The sequence below is a fragment of the Lissotriton helveticus genome, chromosome 5_1 (genome assembly GCF_964261635.1).
Source record: "Lissotriton helveticus chromosome 5_1, aLisHel1.1, whole genome shotgun sequence".
NCBI lineage: Eukaryota > Metazoa > Chordata > Amphibia > Caudata > Salamandridae > Lissotriton > Lissotriton helveticus.
The window spans coordinates 1401407362-1401426948 of NC_136065.1; the positions used below are offsets into that span (position 1 = coordinate 1401407362).

Consider the following 19587-nt stretch of genomic DNA (forward strand, 5'->3'; position numbering starts at 1 on the left):
AATAACGTGCACACTAAGAAGCGTGGCAACATTACTTTACATAGGCCTGATACTCATATTACTCATGGAGACTGGGGAATGACATACCAGAGGTGGACACAACTATAATTGCGTCTTGAATCGGACATGGGGAATAACATATGCATATTGGTCATGCACACATAACATATGATGGATGACACGTAGGGACACAGAACATGACAAAATTTACTTTTCCACACCACCCCCCCACACACACACAGATTTAGGAAGCACTATTGTCTGGTTAGTCAGGTTTGTAGAGAGAGGGGAATTTCGCCCGCTCAGTCCTGCAGGACTTTATGGTTTGAGTCGATCTACAGACCCACCTCTGCATAAATACTGCTTTAGTATCTATTCAAAAGGTGATGAAACTGCGGCTAGCAATTTCTCTTAGAAGAACAGTGACCTTCGGTAACGCTGTTTCTGACCGAGATGATCTAGCTGCATATTCCTCACTGACACTCCTATCCTCCCAGTTGTCTGGTTGATCTCTATCCATTAATAAAATTCCAAGTCAAATGATCTGCACACTGATCATACCAATTTGCTTTTGGCTCTGTACCTCTTGGGGTGTAGACAGTCTCAAAAGCAGCTAGGAGTGGGGCCTATATAGGCTCCTCACATTGTTTCTGGAGAGGAATGGCATTGTGGAGCCACACGGTACCACCTACTGGCACACAGGTATTGCTGAAAAGTTTCTGCATCCAGTCTGACGCCTGGTGAATATTCAATGTGTGGAATTTGCAGCTAGGCTCTACCAGAAACCGAAGTTTAATACATTTTCGTCTCTACTGTCCTTTTTCATGATGCTGTGCTGGAAAGTAATCCTGCTTTGGGCTACCTGTGGTAAAATCTTTCCAATTTTCATTTGCACCACTTTTAAGAAGCAGCTTGTCCAGGCATCCTGGTTCTTCTGTGGTCCCAAGTAAGAATCTTTTTGTGAGTAGTAGCATTTATATGCAATTAGTCTGTACTTTTCAGTAGTGCCTTTACACCCGTCTGTGTGACTGGGATTTTAGAACCATGGCCCCTTTCTTTTAGACACATGTCTGTGGTATGGGACCTGATATGTCTCACAGGTACTGGAAATGCAGTTTGTGGCTGCGTGGAGTTAGGCCCTGTGTGGGGGAGGCTGCTCGCCAAGTGAACGTTACTTATTCAAGTGGGAAACATGCAAATTAAATCAAGCTGTTCCTTCCTACGGGTATGAAGTGGTTCACAGTTTAAAAAGCAAAAAGGGCTAAAGGATGGTGTTTGGGGTTGGTGCTGATTCCCTAATCCACTCCTGCTGAATTAACAAACAATATTCTTGTTTTATTATAGTGATCGACTCCGATAACGAGATTGATGACCCAGTGTATTGGGGTAAAGTAATCAGACCTCTCCGAAGCGTGGATCCAACACAGAGTGAATACCAAGGATTGATTGAAATCACTGAGGAGGGTATGCATAAATTCATATTTTTGCAGCTTAAATGAACTAGTTTTGTAAATGAGCATGATCTGCACTTGTTCGAACAATGTTATGTGATTAATTTTAGGTTCATATACTCACACCCATGATACCGATTATTGATGATTTTTTCTTAGGTGTAAGAAAAACGTGCGTGCACATGATGGTCATCTTGGAATTATTTGTCTTTTCCATTAACAGGACTATCACGCATATATATTTGCACATCTTTGAGTTATTTTTCTTGAGGCATAGGATGAACTTTCCAAGATGGCTAGTACACTTGCACACTCAGACGGCCATCTTGGAATAGTTTAGAAACCATTTTAAGATGCCCACCTCCAGAATCTAGCAGAGCACAGGAAGGAAATGTGTGATGGGTTGGGAGCATAGAGCGGGTAGCAGTATATATTCCTTCATGCAGTGCATTTGAAGGATACAGAACATCCAATTAGAACAAAGTGAGAAAAAAGACTCCTTGAGTAGGGGCAAACAAGACTGGGAGGAAAGCTGCTGTCAATTCTGAGAGGAAAGCAATCCCATTCAAAGCAGGCATGTGGGATAGACCAGCATGAGGAAGTGGTGGCCACACCACCTATTCCAGATCTATATGGGAAACAATAGGCCTGTTGGACAGACTTTAATATGATCTATTTTGCTTCTTCTCTACATTAGGGGCTCTTCAGCATCTAGTGGTCACTTTCGTTACTGCACTGGTCTTACTAGGCATTACAAGTTTGTATATAATTTAGTCAGTTTTGCTTGTGCGCTTTTTTGGGGGGGATGGAGGCATTGTCTGCTTTATTCATTTGGTATTCTCTACGAAACTAAACTCTTGAACTGTGAAGAAAAGAGCCTCCGAGGCAGTGTGCTCCTCAGTCTTGTGAAATACACTCATGTGAATTTTTGTAGCTGCATGTATTTTAGTTCCATACAGGTTGCATGGTGAAAGTAAGCAGTTCTGAATCTGTTGCAGATGTGGCCACAGTTAAACACTTCATCTTCCGTGCCTTTACATGCTTGTGTTCCCAGGAGTCCCCCCAAAAAATTATACATAGCAGTAAAGAGCATGGTTTTGGTCAACACTAAAATATTGCATCTTTCAGGTATTCAATTGCTTTAATATATTCCAGTTGGCTGGTCAGAAAAAAAATTCTAAATCTTTTCAACTGCTACTGGATGTTTTTTTGAACTAGGGAATTTTCTTTTGCAAGGTTTCTGTTCCTATGTGATAATTTGCCCGGTTGTTTACAGTATCTGAAAGACACGTTAGTGATAGATTCCTTACCTTAAAATATCCCCAGGCGTCAAACTGGATCCGTAAAGTTTTTCTTAGTAGTAACGTTGTGCGTCAGTAGGTGGCGTTCTGCGTCCGAGGCTGGCGTCGTATGCACCGAGATGACATCAAGGAGACTACTTAAGCGCCACCCATGCGCGCTGGAGTCAGTTCTTTCTTTTTCCGCGCCAGTAAGCGCAGTTAGAGCACTTACCCTAGTCATTTTTTTACTATCTTTTTGAGACTTTTGTCTCGTGATGATTTTATCTGGTGCTAATAGGGATGCCTGGGACCTGTTGTCGCAATGTCGGTGGCGGACCCCCACGACGCCTGTCTTTACTTCCCGGAGCGCGGCCAGGACTTCCGGTCCTGTCTGGACTGAACGGCTATGGCCCTGAAGGCCCTGAGGGAACGGCGCCGGAAGTTGTTTGAAGTTTGGCACTCGTCCCCGCGCCGTTCTAATTCTAGGGGTCGTTCCTTTGACCACTCTGTCCTCTTCCCCTTCAGATTCTGGTAAGAAACGGCACAAAAAGATGTCGAAGAAGCGCTTTCGCTAGCCGACGTCCCTCCGTTGGTCCCCAGATACGGACGAGGGGGACCGTGTGAGAAAGTGCCATCTTTCTTGCCTTGGTATGCCCCCACTTTTTGCTGAACTGCTGATGTGCTTTGACTGAGTGCGCCCTAGGCTCCTGCCAACCAGGTGCCCAGGGCCTGTGTTCCTTCCCTAAAACTGTGTTAAAACTAAAACCCAATTGGCATCTCTGGCCACCTGTCGCCCCGTAGTAGATGGTACCCAGGGCATGGTGACCAGGGAAGACCCATATTGTGCCACCCTTAGAGGCCCTGTACCCTGACACCCACACACTGCTTTTGCAGGCAGAGTGTCTAAGTACAGTACTAAACCAAGAGTCGACATGGCACACATCCCTGTGTGCCATGCTCACAAGACCCACTGCCCTTGCATACCTCAGTCATCCCTCTATCTGGGTGCCCTATGCCAGTGGTGTGGGCACAGGTGCACGAGCCCTGTGCCCCTACAGTACCCATGGCCATTCTGGACACTGTGTGCAGTGATGCCATTAAGAGTATATGGTGCTGGGAGGTAGTCATTACGAACTCCACAGCACCATAATGGCTACACTGAAGACTGACAAGTTTGATATCGAACTTCTCAGCACATTAAACCCGTACTGATGCCAGTGTGGGATTTAATGTTAAATGCACCAGAGGGCATCTTCGAGATGCCCCCTGAAAACCTAACCTACAATCCCCGTCCGGTCTGAGAGGCTGCCTAGGCTTCCCCACAGCAGACCTGTTACTAGACCCCTGGGTGGAGAGCCCCCCACTCTCCTGGGCCGGCAACAAAGAACATCCTGGGCGAGGTGCTAGGTCTCCTCCCCAGGATGGGCAGGGGGAAGCTTCAAAGGCCTGTCGCCTTTGTGAGCTTCTCCAGAACACTTGCTGTACTCAGCAACTGGCCCCCACCAGCTCTGATCCCCACTCGGGCCGGAAGACTGGCTGGAAACCCTACGTCAGGAAGGAGGTTGTGCCAGACTGTGCCAACCCCACCACTCATGTGGGACAATTTTAGATGAAGCACGACCCAGGGCCCCGGCCATATTGAAGATCGGGTGCCCTGCCCAATCACAGCTAGGCCCCTGCCCCCCCTCCCACAGTAGAGGAGCAGGCTTGGAGGTGTACCCACCCCAGGACAGGACCTATTGGTCCCTGCCCTTGCCCTACCTGTAACGCCCCTAAATTCAGTATTTAGGGGCACCCTGAACCTTCCTTCCTCATATCCGGATAAGCAAACAAGAAAGAAGACCCGCCGTGCAGCTGCTAACAGGATGACACCAACTGACTTGCCCCCAGCCCTACCGGCCTGTCGACCCTGGAACCTGCCCCTGCTAAATCCCGGCGACTCCTGCGGACAGCAACCTTGGAAAACTGAGGACCTGCCTGCCTTGACTCTCTCAAAGACTGGGACTCCCCTGAGCAGAGGCTCTGCTCCAACAACCATACCCCTGGTGCCAGCCAGGAACCACAAATCCAGCCCACTCTGCACCCGCTGAGCCCGGCCCGTGCCTGAGTGACCCTAGACCACGAGGACGTCCCCCCAGCGACTGGGACCTGAAGTCCAGTGCCCCAAGACCCTCCTCGACGACGCCTGGAGCCTTAGAACCAGGAACCCCTCCAACCGCGACCAGCCAAGGGTAAGATTTCCCGACACCCAAAGACGCCCCACGCCCCCCTGTGCCCTTCTTTGGGGTACTCACCTCTTCACCAAGAACCCAACTTACCTCTCGAAGTGGTGGTCGCAGCTGAAGAATCTCCGTCCCGAGCCTGCAGCCTTTGTTCACTTTGTAACTTTCCCATTGGATAACATTGAGTGCCCGACGGCTCAAAAGCACCCTGCACCCTGCCGCCCGAGTGCCGCTGAAAGTGCAACTACTACTCTACTCTACTCTTCTTCCCCACTTGCCCTGAGTAAGTGACCAGGAGTTTAGCTCCCAGATCCGCGTGGCCTGCCTGCTTGCAGCCTCCAACTGAAGTCCCCCCCTTCCCTCCATTGGATTGCATTGGGCCTACTCTCTCTGCACCCGCCTGCCCCAGTGCCGCTGAGGGTGTAACAACTGTACCTTTCTGACCCTCTGAGACCCCTGAGTCTATGCCCAGAACCTTAACCTCATCAGCCGAGTACTCACCTGAAAGCCGATATCTTACTTTCCTTCCATAGGCTAACATTGACTGGTTTTCACTGAAATTTCTTCTGTCCATTTTTGAAACTTTAAATATTCGTCTAAAATCAGCCGAATAACGATTTCCGAAATACTCACCTGGGATCAGGAGAGAAGCCAGTGCTGTACTTTCTAGTTCAGTATTGAACCGCAAAAGTAATCTTAACTGTATTTACCAGGTTCGAGGCATGTGGGCTGCTAAATTCATATCTTGTGCATAGATCGCCGCCTAGTGTTGGGTCCGGATGATTGCACATTGTTGTCCTGGAAGAGTCTTCGAAGTATCACGAGATAGGTGGCTCCTCCCCTGGACTACAGTGCGCATGGGCATCGACTCCATCCCCAGATTGTTTTTTTCCGCCATTGGGTTCGGATGTGGTTTCGACGTCTCCGTGTCGGAACCGATAAACTTTGTTCTTAAGGCCAAAAGGCCTTCGTTACCAGCGTCGGTATTGTTTGCGCACGGTCTCGAGCGTCGTCCGACTCTCGGAGCCGGAACTCAACGGAGTCAAGTCACTCTTCAGACATCGAGGCCCTCTCGTCGCAGCAAGACCCGACAACATTACCATGGAGCGGAGCCCATTTGAATACTGCCCCATCTGTGGATCCAAATATCCACACATCGATGTGCATCCGGTCTGTAACAAATGCCTGTCACCGGACCACAACGAAGACAACTGTATGGCCTGCTCTCAATTTAGGTCAAAGAAGACGCTCAAGCATCGGCGCGCGGCGCGCCTCGAGGCCCAGCGAGCGGCACCGGCACCCGACGACATATTCGACGACCCCGCGGTGGAAGGCAGTAGCCATCATCTCCAAGTTTCGCCTCCGACGACGGAGGTCCAGTCCGATGCCGAGGAACACGTCGAAGGGCACGGCCAGGACACTGAATACGTCGAGGAGGTAGGGGACGACGAAGAAGTTTATGGGGCCGCGGAAGATAGCTCGGAGGAAGAGCTATGCCCCGAAGTCTATATGGTTCAGGCTCAGGTCACGGGATCGCCACTCGGCCTTACCCACGACCCCGCGCCGCTATCCCCGGCCCCGCCTTCTCGCCCGGCCACGGACACTCAAGCGGAGCCGCTATTACCCGTATCGAAACCGAAACCTTCGGTCTCTACGGCTCCTAAGATGGCCGACATCCAGCCGAAACCGAAACACACGGCTTCGACAAAAGACAAAATGGCCGACGTCCAGGCCAAATCAAAAACGAAACTACCGGACGCGACAACACCAAAAACGGACGACGTCCGGCAGACGATTTCGAAACCGGCTCCTTCATCGGCTCCGTCCTCCTCCGGCACACAGAAGTCGAAGAAGGTTGTCGAGACGGCAGCGCCACACAAGGTGCACAAGGACTCGTCCTCCAAGAAGGCCGTCCATCAAGAGTCGGCCTCTGTTGCTCCGGCACGGTCGTCGAAGTCGGTGCACACGCCTTCAGACGCTCCTACGGCGCAGCCAACTAAACGCCCAGTCGAACAAAAGTCGACTACAATCCACGAACCGAAGGCCGCAGGCCCTACGCATCGGCACAAAGATGTCGACTCTGCAGCACCGGCGCCAAAGTCTACAAAGGACCCGCGCCACAATGCGGCTGAAGATTCGTCGACGCACATACCGTCGACACCGAGGGACTCCGACGCCACCGGACACCGGCCGTCGGCTACCACACCCTCCGCCTCCTTCACCGCGCAGGTCACCGACTCCCTGAAACGGATTCGGGAAAAAGCTTTGTCGACGACGGCTCCCACGCCGTCGGCTCCAAAGGAGGTGGACGCTCCTCAGAAGTCATCAGCCAAGCTGCTTTACACTCTTCCACCAAAGGTGCCACCAAAGGCGTTTGCACCTAGATTGGTGCCACAGACTTCGGCGCTTCAAGCCTCAGATGACCAATCAGAGCATTATATCGATGCCCACACGGGGAAACTGACCATTTACAAAAGAAAGATCACTTCCCAACCACTGGAATCATATGTTATTACACTGAAGAAAAAGAGCACAGCACTGGACAGTCCTGCCCTTATTGAGCCCATTCTACCACCACCAAGAAGGAGTCCATCACCTTCCCCAAACCAATCAGGGGGAGAGGATGATGAGGTAGACGACCAATACAATTTCCCAGTGGACAGTTGCCTCTGGACTCGTTGGTGGTCGCCAATGCCCGCAAGAGGGCAAACTCCCAAACTACGGGTGACGCTCCTCCCCCTGACAAGGAGTCGAAAGTGCTTGAGGCATCCGGCAAGAGGGTGGCTGCGCAGGCTGCCAATGTATGGCGTATAGCGAACACAGGCACTATTGGCGCGTTACGATAGGGCGCATTACTACACCCTAGAACAGCTCCTTCAACATCTACCTGATGAGTATAAAGAAGCAGCCGAAATGCTCATACAAGAGGGGAAGCTTATATCAAACGCTGCAATAAAGTGTGCGCTTGATGTGGCAGACACGGCGGCTAGGGGGATTAACACTAGCGTCATGCTAAGACGACAAGCTTGGCTTCGTATATCTGGATTTAAGCCTGACATCCAAACTACAATCCTCAACCAGCCCGTTAATCCAGACAGACTGTTTGGCCTAGATGTAGACACCACACTTGAAAAGATTAAAAAGGACAACGAGACTGCTAAGTCCATGGGGGCACTTCAGTCCCAACAATTCAGAGGAAACACTTTTCGTCGCTCAGGAGCGCGTGGTGTTACCAGAGGACACTTGGGTCAACAATCACAATTTACAAAGGGTGGTGCACCATCCTCCTACCCCAAGCAAGGTAGAGGGGGTTACAGAGGTAACAGTGCCAAGGGCAGAGGCAGAGGGAACAACAACTCCCGTTCCTCTGCCGCCAATAAACAGTGACTCTGTCACTGCCCCCCGACCATCCAACACCTGTCGGGGGGAGACTCCAGCAGTTCCTGCCAGTCTGGACATCCATCACCACAGACAGGTGGGTGAGAAAACTGATCCAATACGGTTATTGTTTGGAGTTAACATCCACTCCTCCCAACATTCCACCAAGACACCGTCCTATGTCGGCAGAGCACTTGCACTTATTGCAGCAGGAGGTCTTGGTAATGCTGCAAAAAGGCGCAATAGAGCTCGTACCAATGGAGGAGGAAGGCACAGGGGTCTATTCCCTGTACTTCCTCATCCCAAAAAGGGACGGATCCCTCAGACCTATTCTGGATCTACGCCCCCTCAACATGTATATACTGTCAGAACACTTTCACATGCTGACACTGCAACAAATTCTTCCCCTGCTAAACCAAGGGGACTTCCTGGCAACCTTGGACCTCAAGGATGCTTACTTCCACATCCCACTCCACCCATCCCACAGAAAGTACCTCAGGTTCACCATTCAAAACAAACACTATCAGTTCAAAGTCCTACACTTCGGGGTGACTACTGCCCCCAAAGTGTTTACAAAGTGTCTGGCGACAGTAGCGGCGCACCTCAGACGGCAGAACATACATGTCTACCCCTACCTAGACGACTGGCTTGTTCAAGCGAAGTCGGACATACAATGCGCCGCGGACATGTCCCACACTATTCACCTCCTTCACAGTCTGGGATTCTCGCTAAACTACCCAAAATCGCACCTTCAACCGGCCCACGTACGGCAGTATCTAGGCGCGACAATAAACACCCTGACTGCTATGGCTCAGCCAAACCCAGCCAGGATCAACAGCATCCAGTCACTAATCCAACGGTTCAGACCGCAACACTCCCTACCAGCGAGAGTGTTCATGCAGTTGATAGGCATGATGGCCTCCTGCATTTTCATAGTCCCGCACGCGAGGTTGCACATGCGTCCTCTCCAAGAATGCTTGGCAAATCAGTGGACACCGGCTCGGGGACAACTGACGGACCTAGTGCTGGTGACCGGTCGGGCATACAACTCTCTGCATTGGTGGAATCCACACAACCTTTGCAAGGGACGACCGTTCCAAGAGCCGGTGCCACAGATTATCCTGACGACGGACGCTTCTCTCCAAGGATGGGGAGCTCATGTGCTCCACTACACTGTGCAGGGACTGTGGTCCGCTCAACAACAGAAGTTGCACATCAACTACCTGGAATTGATGGCAATCTTCATGGCGCTAAAGTCCTTCAAGGTACATTTGTGCAACAAAGTCGTGTTGATCCGGACGGACAACATGACAGCCATGTACTACATCCAGAAGCAAGGAGGTACTCACTCACCACAGCTGTCTCACCTGGCTCAGAGCATGTGGAAGTGGGCCATTCAGAGGAACATTTTCCTCATGGCAGAACACCTCCCCGGCAAGGACAATCAGATGGCGGATCTGCTCAGCAGGTACAGCCATCAAATGCACGAGTGGGAGATTCATCCATCAGTGCTCCACCCGTACTTCCAGCAGTGGGGTCATCCACAGATAGACCTGTTTGCCACAAGGGAAAACGCAAAATGCCAAAGCTTTGCCGCCAGGTTCCCTCATCCGCAATCGCAGGGGAATGCGATATGGATGAACTGGTCAGGCAAATTTGCGTACACTTTTCCCCCCCGCGCCTCTCATTCCGCTGGTGGCAAGAAAGCTAAAGCAACACTCGATGACTCTCATCCTAGTTGCTCCAACATGGGCACGCCAACCATGGTACACCATGTTTCTAGAACTTTCCGTGGTACTGCATCAACGGCTGCATCTCACACCCAGCCTCTTGACGCAGAGCCATGGCGACATTCAGCATCCAGATCCGCAACAGCTCAATCTGGCGATCTGGCTCCTGAGGTCTTAGAATTTGGCTACCTCAACCTGCCTCCTGAATGCATGGACATCATCCGGGAGGCAAGGAAGCCCACGACCAGAGCTTGCTATGCTGCAAAATGGAAGCGGTTTGTCATTTACTGTACAGACAACAATATCAACCCGCTAGATGCATCCATTCCTAACATCATCTGCTATTTGTTACATCTTTACAAATGCAATCTGGCGTACGCTTCCATTCGGATACATTTATCCGCCATAGCGGCTTACCTCCAGAATAGGCAGCACCTCTCTGTTTTCAGGGTGCCTGCCATTAAAGCCTTCCTAGAGGGACTGAAACGAGTCATCCCTCCTAGAACTCCACCAGCTCCTGTTTGGAACCTCAATGTGGTCCTCACTAGGCTGATGGGCCCACCTTTCGAGCCACTGCACTCCTGCGAACTTCAGTTTTTAACGTGGAAAGTGGCTTTTCTCATTGCTATCACGTCGCTCAGGCGTGTTAGTGAGCTGCAAGCGCTCACAATCCAAGAGCCATTCATCCAAATACACTCTTAACAGGGTAGTGCTCCGCACTAACCCCAAATTCCTTCCAAAGGTGGTGTCACAGTTTCATATCAACCAAACTATTGACCTGCCTGCATTTTTCCAAAACCCGCAAACGGTAGCAGAAAGAATGCTTCATACATTAGACGTTCGGAGGGCGATAATGTACTACATTGACAGTACACAACCCTTTAGGAAGACACAACAACTTTTTGTTGCCTTCTCAGCACAACACAAAGGCAACCCCATTTCCAAAGCAGGAATAGCCAGATGGATTGTTAAATGCATTCAAATTTGTTATCAAAAGGCTAAACGCACTTTAACAATACCCCCAAGGGTGCACTCCACACGCAAATTGGGGGCCTCCATGGCTTTCCTGGGGAACATTCCCTTAGAAGACATTTGTAGAGCAGCCACATGGTCTACACCACACACATTTACCAAGCATTACTGCGTAGATGTGCATTCCAAACAGCAAGCAGCTGTAGGACAGGCTGTTCTCAAGACACTTTTTCAAGCTTCTGCAGCTGGCACGGGCAACCGCCCTTAATGGAGGGACTGCTGTGTATTCTATGCACAAGATATGAATTTAGCAGCCCACATGCCTCGAACTGAATATGCTACTTACCAGTATGCATCTGTTCTTGGCATGTAGGGCTGCTAACATTCATATCACCCGCCCTCCTCCCCGGTGCCCGTAGCGGCTGCAGACACTCTCTTGCATTCATCATTAGCATGGACATCCTGTACACTGTTTCACTCCATCTCTGCCACAATGGCTAAAAACAATCTGGGGATGGAGTCTATGCCCATGCGCACTGTAGTCCAGGGGAGGAGCCACCTATCTCGTGATACTTAGAAGACTCTTCCAGGACAACAATGTGCAATCATCCGGACCCAACACTAGGCGGCGATCTATGCACAAGATATGAATGTTAGCAGCCCTACATGCCAAGAACAGATGCATACTGGTAAGTAGCATATTCATTACCTGCATTATCTTCCATAGGAAACCATTGACTGTTTTTCTCTGAAATTTCTTCCAAGTGTCGATTTTTGCAAATTACAAATATTCTTTAAAAATCATAGCAACTACTGAAACGTAATTACTTACCTGTCTTAGGTAGAGGTCCCAGTGCTGAACCTAAGAGTCCAGTACTGGATTACAAAAGTAACGAGAACCTACTTTACCTGTGACTTGAATTTCCTTCCATAGGGTAACAGTACCAGTTTTTCTCTGAAAAGTTTCCAAGTGTCAACTTTGAAAATACATTTATAGCCTTTAAAAATTACAAATGTAACAAAAATGCTTTTACTTCACTGTTTACAGCTTAGGTCCCGGGACTGAATCCAGGATCCAGCCCTGTGGTTAGTAAAGTAATCCTGAAAGTAATCAACTGCATTTATGTAGAAAAACCTATTGAGCTCAATGTTAAATTGTATTTAGCATTGTGTTGCCATTGCAACACCAGTAACTATTGCCTTTCTGCAAAGTAATTACCTAAAGTCTCCTCTCATATTGAGAAAAGTATATTTTGATACCTGTTGGTTCTAAAATAAAACACATATCTATTGATATAAAAAAAAAACAATGGCCTAGAGTTGAGTTCTTGAGTGTTTTAAAACTGTTGCTGACTGAGTGTGTACAACAAATGCTTTACACTGTCCTCTGGTACTGCCTTACTGCTCAACCAAGCTACCACTTTAGAGAGTAAGGTCAGATCTGACTTTAGCCTTTGTTATACCTCTGGGGATTGGGGACTCTATACACACTGTACCTTACTTTGGTCCAGTATATATAGAGCCACTTTCTTACAGACAGGCTCTTTTGGAGCCTGGGAGTCCCACGACCTACCCGCCTTACCCGGGTTCGTCGGCGACTCCTGCACAAATGAAAGATTTCCTTGCTGCCATGGACCGCCTGTTTAGGCCTCGGGCTCCCGCCGGTGCGCCTTCGGGCCCCGCGGACCCGTGTCTGGATCCTGCTGGTCCGTGGACTCTTTCGGTGGATCCAGCCCCGGCACAGCCAGCGGCTCCTGCGCCGCAGGATCCTGCGCCCCTGACTCCGGCCTCAGTGCCAAGAGGTCCCATGCTGCCAGCTCCTGCCCCGGCACCGCCATCGGCTCTGCCGACGGCACCGCGGTGGATACCGCTGGCTCCGCCTCTGCCCCTGTTTCTGGATTGATTTGTCCCCACCTGGGATACGAATTGGGAACCGGCGCTGGCTCGGCCCCTGCCGGCGCCGTTTCTGGCACAGGCTCGGCCCCGACTGGCGCCGTTCCTGGCACAGTTTATTCCTTCACTGGTCCCTGCCCCGCTGCCGAGGCCTGTGCCTACAGTGCCGGCGGAGGAGGATGACTGGGAAGGGTTTGAGGAACGCTTGCTAGTCAGTGTGATTCTGAGCAGGACTGGGTGGATGGCTTGGAGGAGGCCGGTGTCCTTTACGTCTCCTCTGATCCAGGGCTTGCCTCTCCCCCGCCCACTATGGAGGAAGGCGCCTCGTATACGTTGGTGCTGGGGTCCTTATCCTCGATCTCCCCACGGTGACTCTGAAGACCAATCTCACTGAGGTGCTCCAGCCGACGTCCACTTCATCGGACCCGGTGCCGCTCATTAATGATGCCCTCACCGAATTCTTGTTGGGCACTTGGTCACGGCCTGCTACAGGGGTCCCTATGGACAAGAACGTTTCCAGGCGTCATCGCCCGGCGCGGGGTGACCCTGCCTTTCTGACCACTCAGCCTACACGCAAAAGTCTGGTCATTCAAGCTTCAACGTCTGAGTGCCTTTCCCACGGCTCCACGGGATAAGGACTCTGGGTTTGGAGCAGTTTAGCAAGCGGTTGTTCTCTTCGGCCAGCTTAGGACTGTGGTCAGTGAACACCACATTCCTTCTGGGCCGCTATTCCCACACTGTGTGGGATTCTGTGGCTGAGGTGTCACCTCGGTGCCCGCAGGAGATCCAGACTGTGCTGTCTCAGGCTGTGGCTGAGGGTAAGGACGCGGCTAGATTCGCCATTCGTTGTGGCGTGGATACCGCGGACTCCCTCGGTAGGGCAATTACCACGACCGTGGCGCTACGGCGCCACACCTGGCTGATATCCACTGGGTTCTCTCTGGACGTTCAGAGCTTGCTCATGGACATGCCTTTTGACGGCACGTTCCTGTTTGGTGATCAGGCTGACACGGCACTGGAGCGTTTTAAGGACTCTCAAGCTACGGCCAAGTCCTTGGGCCTTTCCACTACGTGCCCGTCCACGTTTCATTCCTTTCGTGGCCATGGCAGAGGCACCCCGGACCTTTCGTTCGGTCAAAAGCCCGCGCAGAACTAGACTCAGCGTGCCCGTGGGCGCAGCTGCAGCATGAGGTTCAGTCCTTTTCTGCCCCCGCAACATTTACCTCGAAGCCTTCCTAGTCTGAGCCTCAGGTCGCACCCCACGCCAGTGGGTGGCAGGATTCACCATCACCTTCTCCATTGGCGTTCTGTCACTTCCAACAAGTGGGTGTTTCAGCTCTTGGCCAAGGCCGGAAGTAGGATGTGGTTGTTATTCCCACTACTTTCTGGTCCCCAAGAAGGACAAAGTGCGCTTGCGCCCCATTTGGATCTCCGGTACATCAATCGCTTCCTCCGGAAGGAGAAGTTCAAGATGTTGACTCTGGCTCAGGTCCTGACTGCCCTCGACCCTGGAGACTGGATGGTAGCATTGGACTTGCAGGACGCGTATTTTCACATTCCCATCCTGCCGGCCCACCAGCGTTCCCTGCGGTTCACGGTAGGTCAAGAGCATTTTCAGTTTGCCATGCTCCCTTTCGGCCTTACCAGTGCCCCTCGGGTGTTCAAGAAAGTGATGTCGGTGGTCTTAGCTCACATGCACAGTTCAGGGATGTGAGTTTTCCCCTACCTCGATGACTGGTTGTTGAAGGCGGGTTCGCCCCAGGCAGTCGTCGCCCACCTTCAGACTACGGCCGACCTCCTGCACTTTCTGGGGTTTTCCATCAATGCGCCAAAGTCGCACCGGAGTCACTCTCAGAAGCTCCCCTTCATCGGAGCGGTTCTGGATTCGACCCAGTTTCGGGTCTATCCCCCCGAACAGCGAGTCCGGGATATTCAGGCTATGATTCAGATCTTTAAGCCTCTATCCCGGGTTTCAGTCAGGATGACCCTCCGGCTCCTGGGCCTGGCGGCCTCCGCATCCTGCTGGTACAACATGCCAGATGGCATATGCGGGCTCTGCAGTGGAACCTGAAGTTCCAGTGGGCACAGTATCAGGGCAACCTGTCCAATCACGTCAAGATCTCGGAGGGCACTGCCCAGTACTTGCAGTGGTGGCTCACAAATCGCTATTGGGTCAATGGCAGATCCCTCTCTCTTCCCCAACCAGAGCACACAGTGGTGGCTGATGCGTCCCTCCTGGGATGGGGAGGCAACTTGGTAGAGGCGGAGATCAGATACTTCTGGTCTCCGGTGGAGTCCCGGCTCCACATCAACCTTTTGGAGCTTCGAGCGTTCCGACCTGCACTGAAAGCATTCCTTCCCTCTGTCTGGGGAAGTGTAGTGCAGGTGTTAATGGACAACACCACCGCCATGTGGTACTGCAACAAACAGGGTGGGGTGGGGTCGTGGATCCTATGTCAGGAGGCTCTGCGCCTCTGGACATGGCTGGAACATCAAGGCATTACCTTGGTGGTTCAACACCTGGCAGGTTCTCTGAACGCCAGGGCTGACTAACTCCGCGCTGGTGCATGATGGATCGGGAATGGCGTCTGAACTGGGATGAGGCGCACGGTCTCTCCTTCTGCGGTGGGGACAGCCTTGGTTAGATCTATTCGCCACCGAAGAGAACGCTCCATGTCATCAATTCTGCGTGTTGGAATTTCCGAGGCGGCACTCGCTCTGCAAAGCTTTTCGTTGCGAGTGGAGCTGCAGTCTGTTGTACGCCTTTCCGCCTATACCGCTTCTGCCAAGAGTGCTGAAGATCAGGCGTGACCGGGCCGAAGTCATTCCTGTGGTGCCCGATTGAGCACAAAGATACTGGTATACCGAGCTACTCAGCATGGCGATCGATCCCCCGATCCGACTGCCTCTTCGCGAGGATCTTCTGTCGCAGCAGCAGGGGACGGTCCTCCACCCGAACCTGTCCAGCCTCCACCTCCAAGCGTGGAGATTGAGCGGCGACAGTTGACTGCTTTCGATCTTCCTTCCGAAGTCTGTGAATCAATTCTGGCAGCCGGGCGTCCCTCCGCAAAAACGTTATACGCCTGCAGGTTTAACAAGTTCGTGGCATGGTGCACAGCGAAGGCTGTGGATCCCCTTTCTGCCCCTCTTTCCGAGGTTCTTTTGATCCTTCTTGCTTTGGCCTAGCATGGCTCTGCTCTGGGCACTATCAAAGGTTATCTTTTGGCCATTTCCACCTTTCTACGGCTTCCTGCCTTCTCTTTTTAAGTCCCCGGTTGTTAACCATTTTTTAAAAGTCATTATGCACACGTTCCCTCCCGTGCCGTTCATGCCTCAATGGGTCTTGAACCTTGTCTTGACGTTTCTGATATGCGCTCCCTTCGAGCCCCTTCATAACTGTCTTTTGCGTCTTCTCACCTTAAAGACTGCTTTCCTGGTAGCTATCACCTCTGCCAGAAGAGTGAGTGAGCTCCAGGCTCTTTCTTCTAACCCTCCTTTCCTTTCTGTTCATCCAGACAAGGTGGTTCTGAGGACCCGTCCTTCTTTTTTGCCAAAGGTTGTCATGCCCTTCCACATCGGGCAGACCATCACTTTGCCCACCTTCTTTCCACCTCCACATCCTTACAGAGAGGAAGAGAGGCTCCACTGTCTGGACCCAAAACGTGCACTCTCCTTCTACCTGAGCTGCACACATTAGTTCCGGGTGGATGACCAGCTCTTTGTTGGCTACGTGGGCGCCAAAAAAGGTTGGGCCGTGCCCAAACGAACCATCTCTCGGTGGGTCGTTCTCTGGATTAAGGCCTGTTACTCGTTGGCTAAGGAGCCTCCTGTGGAGCTGCGTGCCATTCCACCAGGGCAACAGCAGGCACTACTGCCTTGGGACGCGGCGTTCCCTTGCAGGACATTTGTCAGGCAGCTATGTGGGCCTCGCTGCACATGTTTACCAAGCATTACTACCTTGACAGTCAAGTCCAGAGAGACCGCTTCTTTGGCCGTTCTGTTCTCCTTGACTTTCTGGTGTAATTCTGTTTGCAGACCCACCACTGGGGTTGGTATTGCTGGGGTATCTATTCTAAGGTAAGGAATCTATCACTAACGTGTCTCTTTCAGATGCACAAGTTACTACTTGTGTAACAATATGTTCGAGGCATGTGGGCTGCAGATGGTACATTTATAAATAGATCGCCATCTGGTGTTGGGCTCGGATGATTGCACTTGTTTTTCTCTTGGAGAAGTCTTTTGTAGTCACAAGGCTGGTGACTCCTCCCTTGGGTGATAGTGCGCATGGGCATCGGCTCCATCCTTAGATTGTTTTTTCTGCCATCGGGTTCGGATGAGGGTCGAAGCGCTCTGGATAGACTTCGAGAAAAAAGTTATATTTCGGCGCATATTCACTTTCCAATTAGACGGTATTGTTTATCAAGCGCGAGTTCATTCCCATTTTGACACGCTTAGGCGTCAACAACAAAAATTTCCAACTCTACATCGACGAGACCGGAAGGCCTATCTCAACGTAGTCCAGCCCGGAGTCCATGGAAAGGACTCCATTCAAAAAATGTCCAACGTGTGGTGCTAAATTCCCACATAAGGACCTACACGAGGTGTGCAACCTCAGTTTATCACCTGACCACGAATCCAGGGACTGTGAAGCCTGCACGGCTCTCTCCTCCAAGTCGACGATTAGAAACAGTCGAGCCCGAAGACACGAGATGTCGAGGATGGAGTCAGATGCAATCCCAGAACTGTTCGAGGTCCAACACCCTGAGGAGGAAGAAGATGAGGACGGGTCGTGGTCGGAAGTGGACCAGTCTGAAGTTGAAGAAGTTTACGTTCATCAAACCGTGAGTGACGACGTCCCTGTGCCAAAAAACTGATCCCGATTGGTGTCGACCCTGCCTTGAGCCCGGTCAGACAACCGAAAAAAGTTTCCGGCGCCCCGCCTTCCGGCTCGGCAACGAAACCGAAACACTAGGCCTCCCAATATGTCCGATCCGAGAAACGGTTGACATCGAAGCTCCATACCAAAGAGAGCTTGCAGGCGAAACATTCCATGTCGAAACCGAAACATGCTTCGACGTCGAAGACTCCCTCGACACCGAAAAAATCGGACTCTAGCAAACTCTCGGTGCCGAAAACACAACACCGAGACACAGAAGCAAAAGCACCATTCGGCCCCAAAGACTTCAGTACCGACACAGGAGCAACAAACAGATCCGAAACAAAACACTGTTCATTGATCCACAAACTGGCAAGGTGGTGACAAAACTACCTAAAACTACCTAAAAAGAGGAAGACTCAACAGTTGGAGGACAAAGCTCCTCCTCCTAAGAAGAGAACAATGGGGACAAATACAGCTCCTCCCCTTTCTCCACAGCCTATGGACACACCCTCTCCTCTTCCTCATACTCTGCCAGCTATTCCTCCACCTTCTACACCTCAAACAGTTGTAGAAAGTGACACAGGGGATGGGGACCTTCCTAGGGATGATAACAATACTATCCCAGAAGACACAGACCCATGGGAGGATTATGACGCAGTGTCAAATAATGATAATGACCCTGACCTGTATCCCTCAAAACACTCTCCCCCTGATGATAATTCGGGTTTTGCACAATTGATTAATAGGGCAGCAAAATACCACCAGGTAGATTTACATGCAGATCCTCAGATAGAAGATTTCCTTTTAGAAACACTATCTGCTGCACAAAAATCTTCAGGGACTCTACCAATGCTTAAGGGTCTCCTCACTCACACATCAGACATATTCAGAGACCCGGTGAGGGCTAGGGTGTTAAACCCAAGAATTGACAAAAAGTATAAGGCAGCCCCAAAAGACCCAGTATTTATTAAAGGGCAAATACCTCTGGACTCGTTAGTAGTCTCAAACGCTAGTAAGAGGGCAAACTCACCAACAGCAGGAGAAGCTCCTCCTCCTGACAAGGAGTCCAAGTTAATAGATGCCTCTGGCAAAAGAGTAGCATCCCAAGCAGCAAACAGCTGGCGCATAGCAAATACTCAAGCACTACTTGCACGTTATGATAGAGCTCATTATGATGAGTTAGAAAAACTCATTACACATCTCCCTAAGGAACATCAAAAAAGGGCAGATCAGCTGATAAAAGAAGGGAAGATAACAACTAACACTTCCATTAAGTGCGCCTTAGACGCAGCAGACACTGCGGCAAGATCCATAAACACCAGTATCATGTTAAGAAGATATGCATGGCAAACAGGAGGTACAAACTTCTTTATTGAACCAGTCTTTTGATGGGAAAACACCCTTCGGCTCCAGTACAGATGAGGCATTAGAAAAAATAAAAAAGGACACAAACGGCTAAGTCAATGGGAGCATTGCAAGAGCCAGCTCAGAGGGGTTCCTTTTGTAGGTCCACCTATAGAGGCGGATCAAAGAATACAGGCACAACCCAGCAATCAACCTCTTTTACACCAACATCACCCAGAGGGAATTCTAGAGGCAGGTACAGAGGTAACAACAACAAGGGTAGAGGTCGCGGAAACAACAACAACCGCAACTCTCCTACCCCAAAACAGTGAATTCATACAGCTCCCCCCAGACCATGCAACACCGGTCGGGGGATGCCTATCAGAGTTCCTACCTGACTGGGAACACATCACATCAGACAGGTGGGTGAGACAAATT

General features: G+C 50.9%; 1 protein-coding gene across 9 annotated transcripts in view; it reads left to right on the plus strand.

Annotated features, from left to right (window-relative positions):
* CSDE1 (cold shock domain containing E1) overlaps nucleotides 1-19587 on the plus strand; it is a 1051746-nt gene that overhangs the window by 748069 nt on the left and 284090 nt on the right. For all 9 annotated transcript variants that reach the window (XR_013594894.1, XM_078644375.1, XM_078644374.1 and 6 more), the window contains one exon: nucleotides 1345-1464. Coding sequence is in view for 8 of the 9 variants with exons in the window: in XM_078644375.1 (XP_078500501.1) it covers nucleotides 1345-1464 (120 nt within the window). In the remaining variant the exon portion in view is untranslated. The remainder of the gene's footprint in view (nucleotides 1-1344; nucleotides 1465-19587) is intronic.